The 9,426-nt window shown below is 42.6% G+C and overlaps 1 protein-coding gene across 1 annotated transcript; it reads left to right on the top strand.

Annotated features, from left to right (window-relative positions):
- Nucleotides 1–6,100: 6,100 nt before the first annotated feature.
- LOC101589383 (olfactory receptor 5AK2-like) lies at nucleotides 6,101–7,036 on the top strand. The gene has a single exon (XM_004645830.1). It carries the CDS (start codon nucleotides 6,101–6,103, stop codon nucleotides 7,034–7,036), a length of 936 nt encoding a protein of 311 aa, XP_004645887.1.
- Nucleotides 7,037–9,426: the final 2,390 nt, after the last annotated feature.

Consider the following 9,426-nt stretch of genomic DNA (forward strand, 5'->3'; position numbering starts at 1 on the left):
CAAGATTGCTTAAGTCAGTGCACTCCACCAAAGGAGGGCACGCATGACTTCCAGGAGAAGAGTCACACTGTCCTGTGAGCAACTGGGGCTCATAACAGTCTGAAGATGTGAGAAAATGGATCTGGGTCACAAGGTCTTTCCTGGGTCATGTAGCACCTTGTAGATCTTGGGGGGAGGCGGGGCTGCACTGTGTTCCATATTATGTTTACAAAGGAGGTTTGACAAGACCACCACCTTGGGCCTTTAGCATTAGATGAATTGGTAGACAAGGAGAGAGAAGGGAGCGTAATGGATGGGGAGGGTGCACCTATCTTTTAGATAAGATGGGTCAGGACCCTTGCAGAAATGTGTGAGCCTTACATCAAAAGGCTGGTTGCTGCCAGTGGAGTGTGAGACCTTTGACTTGAGTTCTTTTCAGAGTTTTAACCCCTTTGGTCCCAATGGGTAGCCAGTAACCTATTTTCCCCCTCACAGATCAGCAAACTCAAATCATGCCGTCACATCTATAGCTTCAAGCTGAGCAGGGACTTTGGGAGGGGCCCCTAGAGCTCGCTGGTGGCCAGGATGCCAGCCTATTTCCCTGGGTTGAGGATGAGATCTAAGCTGGGTGACAAACTGAATCACTAGAGACTGCTGGATTCTATTGTTGTAGGTCTGTGAGGGCTGAAGAGACATCACGTGAGTTATCTGACATATCCGAGCTGCATTCTGCTTTACTAGTAGCCCAGGTGAGCGTTAGCTTCCCAAGGAGCTACAGAGCTCTAGGAGATGGAGACTTTACAAGTAGGTCAAATAAAAGTGGACCAAAAATGAAAAGAAGAGTAATGTTGAATCATCTTTAATATTAAATTTCTTGTTAATTATTGAAACTGTCATATCAATTTGATTTGAAACTGTCTCATTGCTATTTTTCTCTCAATAAAATTATGGGAAAAAAGCAAATATTGGATAATCTATTCATACAAGTGTGCAAAAGATAGGGCAGACAAATAATCTTTAAAAAACTATTGGTGACTTGGGAGGCCAGGATTTAAATTGAACTGTTTACAAATTAATGTAAGTTTATGACCACATTTGGGTATTCCACACATTATAAAATCCAAAAACATTTCTGTTAAAAAAATAATAATAATAATAATAATAATAATAATAAATTTCTTTGTCTTGGGGTTTCTACCAAAATACAATGAATCAAATATATGTAAGAGCACATAGACCTCTCCCTATTTTGTGGCTAAAAAATCTAATTTTTATTATATGATAGTACCCAAAGATCACACTAAATATAATCCCATGTTTTTGTGATCTCCTGCAGCTAACATTGTTTTTATAGGATTTAAATTCAACCTGGAAATTGATTTCTATTTGGTAGATCCAAACATTCTTGTAATAACTGACTATAGACAACATAAACATATATAAACTCTAAAGCAAATGACAGAAAGTTCATTTACATTACAAAAATAATAATATTTCAGTAGCTGAACAATATTGGCATTTTTAATCCTATATAGAGACCCATATATACTCAGGGATAGTTTACCTCCAAATAACTCAAGGACAATATGCAGCAATAAGTCAGACTAAAGGATGCATTCAGATAAGTGGATCAGACTAAGAGTTTAGATTTTTTATGACTGAAGAGTCAGATGTTACAGGCATAGCTGGAGACTGTTGACAGCTGCTGTGGTGTTTAAAGACCCGTTTTGTCTCTAATTTAGTCAGTTGGTGTCATTATTAATTACTGTACTTTTTGGTTATAGTATTTCCCTGCTAGATGATTAAGGCCAAGTTGAAGTAAGACCCATGTGAATTAAAATCTAACTTCACATACCTGAGAAGTTCAGTTAAGTATCTATTAGCTCGGGGGCTGCTTTCAGGCCATGCGAGGAGCTCAGCTCCTCTAGATTTGCCGTCCACCTTTCTGTGACCTTCCAGAATGGTCACAACCTCACTTGGACTGTGTGACCTTTTGGAAGCATTGGAAACACGCTCCTCTTCAGCAATCCTGCTTTGTATAGAATGTGCATGAGCTAGCCCCTGCCCTCTGGAGTCCAACTATCCCCCTCCTTGGAGGTTGGGTGGCTCACCAGGGTTGCAGGGTCTTTTGAAGGGTCTCATCATGCTCAATAGGTCCAAGAGCAGAACTATTGGCTGTCCTTTGTTTGTTTGTTTGTTGGCTTGTTTTTAGCTTTGAGCTCCAATCTTCACATGTCAAACATTCAGAAAGTCAGTGACAGGAGTCCTGAAGCAACAGCAGTGGGTCTTGCCTTAACTATTCTAGTATTTCTGGCTATCAGGGCATTGGGAAATACAAAGTTGGTGGAGGTCTACACACACAGCTCAGGGTGTCGGTCAGAAGTTATGCCCCTGTGGAATGCTCCAGACAACAGTTACAAAGTTTTATGTGGAACATGTAAAATAAACACAGCAGAGCAAGACGGTATTTATCCAAATGTATCTTACTTACATAATAAGAAATATCTGCTTAGTTGAAGCCAATAGATGTAGAACAAACTTCAAATGGCAGAATTGAATTGCACCAAGTACAAAGAACAGAGACGCCAGAATCACATATTTTGTGTGTCAGGTCCAGACGCAATGTGGTATAAACAAGAGTAATGACTGTTTCATGTTGTGAACTTGTGTGCTGTTAACTCTAAGCTCTATACTATGAGGTAAAGCTCCAACTCACTGCATACTGTAACCGCAGATGTGATCCATAATATGAGTCTACCATGATGTAGTTACCTTCATTGCTAAAACTTTACCCCACACACACTACTACAACAAAGTATTCATATACAGTTGCATGGTAACTAGTCAACAGGGTATCTTTTCATATTTCTATTGAGCAGGTAGGATTACTTCTTCCATAGTCATCTGCTTTGTTTCTTTTGTGACTCTTTCGCATTACATTGAGTGACACAAATCACACGTTGGTATTAAATGCCAATATCAGACATCTTTATGTGTTGCTAACCCATCTACCAGACTACATCTCTAGTCAGTATCCAACCTGTGTTCTTTTTCTTTTTTCAGTGAGTTAAATTTTTTAATTATCTTAAGGATTTGGGATTTTATATCTGGTCTAAGTTTCTTCTGCAGAGCTGAGAAATGCATATTCATTGATGTTTTATTCTCAAAGCTTTAAAATTAAAATCTACAGTTAATTTGCAAACAAGTTTCATAAAATGCAATGTAAGAATTCAATGTCATTTTCTCATAAGTCTAAGATTTTATAGCACCAGAGTGCGTTGCACCATTTTGCGCTTATAAATCTGCTAGAGTCTTCATACCTCAAGTTTCCGTAGATAAATCGTTCCACTTTAGATTTCTGAGGCCTCCGTCAACCCCCAAGCCAGTCCTACTGTATTATTACCATTCCATATGAAATCAGGTAGGACAAATTTGCTCCTCACCATGTTTTCCTTCAAATTTTTATGTAAAGTTGTCAAGTTGCACATAAAATTTCCTGAAATATTTGCTTAGAATTCTATACTGTTTACAAGCAAATAAGGAGAGATGTGAGATGCTTACAATATTGAGTTCTTGTTCACAAACTGAACTGTGTATTCATCTTCCTGCCTTGGACAAAGCTTTATTTTCTGTCAGATTTTTCCTTTACATGCTTCATATTTATTGTTATTGTAGATACTTGTTTAAATAGGTTTTTTTTCTCTGATGCAAAGAAATGTATTGGTTTTTGTATCTTAAGTTAATGTGGAGTGGCTTAATAATGTCACTAGGAATTTATCTAACTATTCTCTCAGGTTTTCTACACACAATTACACTACACAAAATAATAGTTATGCTCCTTCCTTTCCGATCACAACCATATTTTTTGCATGTCCTTTTTTTCTAACAAAAAGTTCAGATAAATTTTGAGTGGATCCAACTGTAACAGTTTTCTGGTCCTGAATTCCTTTACAGGCTCTGCATCTCAGGACCGAATAGAAATGGCAATGGAACGCAGGATCTACCTCCTTAACTCCCTAAGAAGATCATAGGCTTTTCTCCTTTAATATTCCAAGGCTGCACAATAGACTTTCTGATGGTGAAATGTTCTTTGTATTATAGGGGTAAATGTAACACGGTCTAGGCTGCAGATGGAAAATGTCTGCTCTGGGTTCCTGATGCTTCCTGCACTGGGACACTGATTGCTCAAACTTCGGCTTCTCCTCTCCGCGTTATCCCTGTCCCGAGGCAGGGGATGGTGTGTGGGTGTGGCAAAGAACACCCCGGGAGGCTCAGCTCTGCACTGCCCTTATCCCCAGTAGGAGCATTGTTCCTGCTGAATCTCAGAACCCTGCTGACCAAAGAGCTCCCTGCACCTTGGGAGAGACAAGGAGACTCCGAGGTTGAGCCTACGCTTGTGAGTGAGTCCACGGCGCGCGTAGGCGGGAGACCATTCTCAGTAAGTCCCCGGCCTTTGTCCAGGACTCCAATGGTGATGTGAGCTACGGAGACTGACAGTCTTTAATCCCACCTGGATAAAATCCTACGAAAGGAAGAGAATAGTTATTTGCTGACGCCCATTTTGAACACCACAATGAAGTGTGAAATACGAGGCTAGCTGTTTTCAAGAAGGCTAAATTTGGTGAATATTTTTAGGATGTTTCTCAGCATACTCATGAACAAATGGAGCTTTGATGTTCCTTTCTTACATTGTGGTTCTGTTAAGGTGATACTGGGCTCGTGTCGTGAGGCATGCTCACTTTGCAATTTCTGAGATGATATAATATACTATTAGAATTGGAAGTACTATAAATGTTTGGTAGACATTGCCTACAACATAATAGATCAGCTGACTTTGAAAGCAGATTTTAAATTGCAAGCCAAAATATTTAATACTGAATATTTAAACTTTTCCATGTGTGCGTACACCCACATTTATCACCATAAAATTATAGACAGCATGCTTTTTTAAAAATACATTTTGAGAATACAAAATAACATTCATCAAATTATATTTATGGTACAAAGTAGCCTGATTCAATAAAGGTCATGAACCTGCAACCCAATGTAAGAAGAAAAAAAATTTTTATAGAATTTGACTCTATGATGGAAGCAACCTTGAAAAAGAAATTGATTTCATTCAGTGTTTTTTTTGAAAAGAGAATGCATAAGGCAAAAATGATAAATTATTATTTCAGGCTTCATTGTTTTGGCAATGAAAGATAAAGCAGACAAATTGTATAGAAGACAGAATGGGAGAAAATCTTGGTGGAGTGAGCAGATATGGAGAAATTCAAAAGCAGAATAAAAAACAACTATGAATTCACTCCGTAGAAACACTAGCATGTTACAAACAGGCATTTGACTGACTAGCAAAATACCAAAACTCTAATGAGGGTGTAAGATGGTGATCGCATTATTTTGTACTTAGAACAACGAAGGTCACTGCTAGGCAAGGCAAATAATAGAAGGTGGGCGACCCCTAGAGAACAAGTGACCACGAGTGGCCCGAGAAGCAACGCATGGGAAGGGACACTGCACATTTCCAACTAGAAAGAATGTCCACTGTGCTGGGAACAACTTATTTCCTGTTATAAAATTTTCATCTGAAATACATTAAAATCAATATTAACAAGAAAATTGCCTGTTGCCTTAGATACTAGTTAGATCAAAGGCTGAGTGAACTTCAGTCCACGATACAGAAGAGCTGGGCAGGAGGAAGACAGACTACTTGAGAATAAGGAAATACGTCAGAGCAAGATTCCCTGGAAATCAGGGTGGGTTAAGGTTAGCTCTACGGGGATGATAGTGCTGTGATTCAGTTAGCGAAAGCATGAAAGACAGCAGGACAAGCAATATGTTTCATTTCTGTAATGAATGCATTTACGAAATGAAAGTCATGAACTAAGAGTGGTGATGGTGCCCCATGTTAACTTGTCCGAAACATAAATGAAAATATTTCATCTGAATACCAAGTTTCAGCCTCGAAAATCCAAACCAATGACAGCGCAGCAAATGTTCTCTGAATGCATATGAAACCAAGTTCTATGTCACTTTCAAATTTGGAATTAGAGACCCATGATAGACTTTCTGTATCATTGTTGCATAGTAATTTTTAGCTGATACTTACATTACAATAAGCATGGAACAAAACAACAGCAGCATCATGACCGGATTCGTCCTCCTGGGCTTTGCTGGGCAGCACAGGACCTGGCACGTCCTCTTCGCGGCCTTCCTAGTCGTCTACGTGGCCACGCTGGTGGGCAACACCGGGCTGGTGCTGCTCATCAAGACGGATCCCGCCCTGCACACTCCCATGTACTTCTTCCTCCAGCACCTGGCCTTCGTTGATCTCTGCTACTCCTCTGCCATCACCCCCAAGATGCTGCGGAGCTTCGTGAGCACAGACCAGTCCATCTCCTTCTCAGGCTGCATAGTGCAGATGCTCGTCTACGGGACGTTCACAACCAGCGACGGCTTCATCCTGGCCTCTATGGCCGTGGACCGCTACGTGGCCATCTGCAAACCCCTGCACTACGCTGTCACCATGTCCCGGAGAGCGTGCATTCAGCTGCTGCTCGGCTCCTACCTCATGGGCTTCCTCAACGCATCTGTCAACACGGGTCTGACTTTCTCCCTGAGCCTTTGCAAGTCTCATGCCATCAATCACTTTTTCTGTGATATTCCTCCGATTCTTGCCCTCTCGTGCTCCAGTGTTGACTTCAATGTCATGGTCCTGACTGTGTTTGTGGGGTTCAATTTGACAGTCATTGTGTCGGTCGTCCTCTTCTCCTACATCTGCATCCTGGCCGCCCTCCTCAGGATGTCTTCTGCCGCGGGAAGGAGGAAAGCCTTCTCCACCTGCGCCTCCCACATGATGGCCGTCACCATCTTCATTGGGACTCTGGCTTACATGTATGTATTTCATGGAACCAACAGGTCCCAGGAGCAAGAAAAGGTGGCATCTCTGTTTTATGGAATTATAATTCCCTTGTTAAACCCCCTCATCTACAGCCTGAGGAACCAAGACGTGATAGCGGCCATAGGACGCTTGGGAGCTAAGGGCTTCTCGGCGTGATTTCTGCATCCGCACGGCTCAGCCAGAGTCAGCTGGGCCCTTTTATTCCTCAGTTTCAGGGCATGTGACAACCGCACGTGGCACACAAATGCATCCCTTATTTATCTATAACATCTGAAAGATGTCCAAGGAAACATATTGAATGTTAAAAAAAAAATGAGCTGCTTCTATTGTGACTCGATTTGCATGTTCGGAGTAGAAGCCAGGGCTTCACCCATGGTGGGCCACAGTCCTCCAGCAGAGCCGTGTCTTCAGGCCCGGAGGGCGTCACATGGAGCTGCATCCCCAGCCCTGCTTTCTCTGTACCTTGAGTCACAGACTCACTATGTCACTAAGTTGGCCAGGCTGCCAAGGGGACTTCTCAGTCATTGTTTCTTAAAGAAAATTTAACTGAAAAGCAGTCTCATCCTGCTCTCCTATACTTTGACAACTCCTAAAATATGTGTGACATAGTGATATATATATATATATATATATATATATGAAGAATGTAATCTATAGGCAGCTCCATTATTGGTGTACACAGACACACAAAAAGGAAAAATCATGCTTAGTCTTTTTTTTGGCGGAACCGGGGATTGAACTCAGTCCCTTGCGCTTGCCAAGGAAGCGCTTATTCCACTGAACCATCTCCCCAGCCCCCCACACTTAGTCTTGTCTTTAAAAGTAAGATCTCAGGACCAGCCAGATAGCTCAGCAGACTAAAGCCTAAAGCACCTGCTTAGGCAGAGGACAGCGGCTGGGGTTTGATCCCTGGCGTACCATGCTGGCACTGCTCCCGGGGCGCGCTGAGACAGCGATTGAGACTGGGCGTGGTGGCGCACGCCTGTAATCCCAGCGCTTGGGAGGCTGAAAACAGGAGGATCACTATGAGTCCAATCTGTGTAGTGAGACCCTATCGACCCTGCAGACACTGTACCAAATACATAAAAAAGTAAAATTTGTTTGGTTCTCTCTCTCTCTCTCTCTCTCTCTCTCTCTCTCTCTCTCTCTCTCTCTCTCTCTCCTACACACACTTTTTTGTTTATTCTGCCTTTTTCTTAAGTCTCTTCTTGATAATAATTCTTGGTAAGTGCTGTTATCTCTCTCTAGCTATGTAATATAATAAAGTAAAATTACAAAATAGAAAGTAGAATAAAGGCCATTCCTTTGGATACTATGTAAAGAACAGATGCATCACACCCATTCTTCCAGTATCTTAAACAGCAACACCTATTTGCACCTGAATTGTTCCCTAGTCCCGGCATCAAGGGTCTGAGACCAAGAGGCCTCCTTCAGGGTGCCCCCACCTGGTGCCACTGCTACTGGTATGTCCCCTTCTGGATCCCTGGCTATTTTATGTTCCTTCTAGACCCCTGGAGCTCAGGCTCTTAGTCATCCTCCTGTTTTTAGCCTCCCCAGCACTGGGATCACAGGCGTGTGCGACCATGCCAGGTCTCGGTGGCTGACAGCATACCTGCGGGCCCGGGATCCCTGGCTTTTGCTGAGAAGATGCTTCGATCTCTGGTGCATACCCGTGCTGCTGTCCCTATTCTTTTCCAAACATGCTTCTTCCCATATTGACATGAAGGTAGGCTAAGAATTTTCTGAACCCTTGATTCCAGCTCCTCTTTGCTTAAAAATTCCAGCGCTGAGTCATTTCACTCTTTGCACATTTAACCATAAGCAGTTGTGATGGGCCACAACGCCGCTCAACACTTTGTTTAGAGATCTCCCCAGTGAATATCCATCCATGGTCATCACTCCCCCGAGCACAAGAGCACTGGAGCAGCACAGAGCAGCTGAGGTCTCAGTCACTACGTAACACAGATCACTTGTTCCCTGCGGTCTGATAACAGGGTCCTCTTTGCCATCTGCGACCCCGCAAGACACAATGCTATCATGCGCATTCTTCCCTGAATTCGGCGTCATCTATGAATATGGTTACTACCCTGATGAATCTCTTTTCTTTATAAACTCTCCTGTGAATCGCATGGAAACATGTGGCCACATAAATCTATGTTTTCTCTAGCGTGCACACCAAGAGCCCTCTGACCTCTCTCCATGCCTCAGATCAAACACTGCTTCCTTATTTTTAGGTATTTGGTACAGCTGCCCTGCAGCCTCAGTCCCAGTTTCTACCTTTGTTTTGGCTGCTACATCAGAGTGCTATACACTGGGTGGCTTAGGAACCACAGAGACCTGCTCCCACTGTTCTGGAGGCTGCGGGTAAGGGACAGCAGGGTGGGACTCTGGAGAGAGCTTTCTTCTGGGATCCCCTCTGTCAGCTTCTCATGGAGTCTGTACAGAGCAGAGAACAGTAGAGAAGCTAGGTTCCTTGTAACATGGATAAGCCACCAAACCCCATTAATCAGGGCGCTAGTCCTAGGGCCCCAAATGTGATGGCTTAG

The sequence above is a fragment of the Octodon degus genome, unplaced genomic scaffold (genome assembly GCF_000260255.1).
Source record: "Octodon degus isolate 3935 unplaced genomic scaffold, OctDeg1.0 scaffold00239, whole genome shotgun sequence".
NCBI classification, from domain to species: Eukaryota; Metazoa; Chordata; class Mammalia; order Rodentia; family Octodontidae; genus Octodon; species Octodon degus.

What these genes read in the sequence shown, in the direction of transcription:
- LOC101589383 (XM_004645830.1), top strand. Translation starts at nt 6,101, where the DNA reads ATGGAACAAAACAACAGCAGCATCATGACCGGATTCGTCCTCCTGGGC.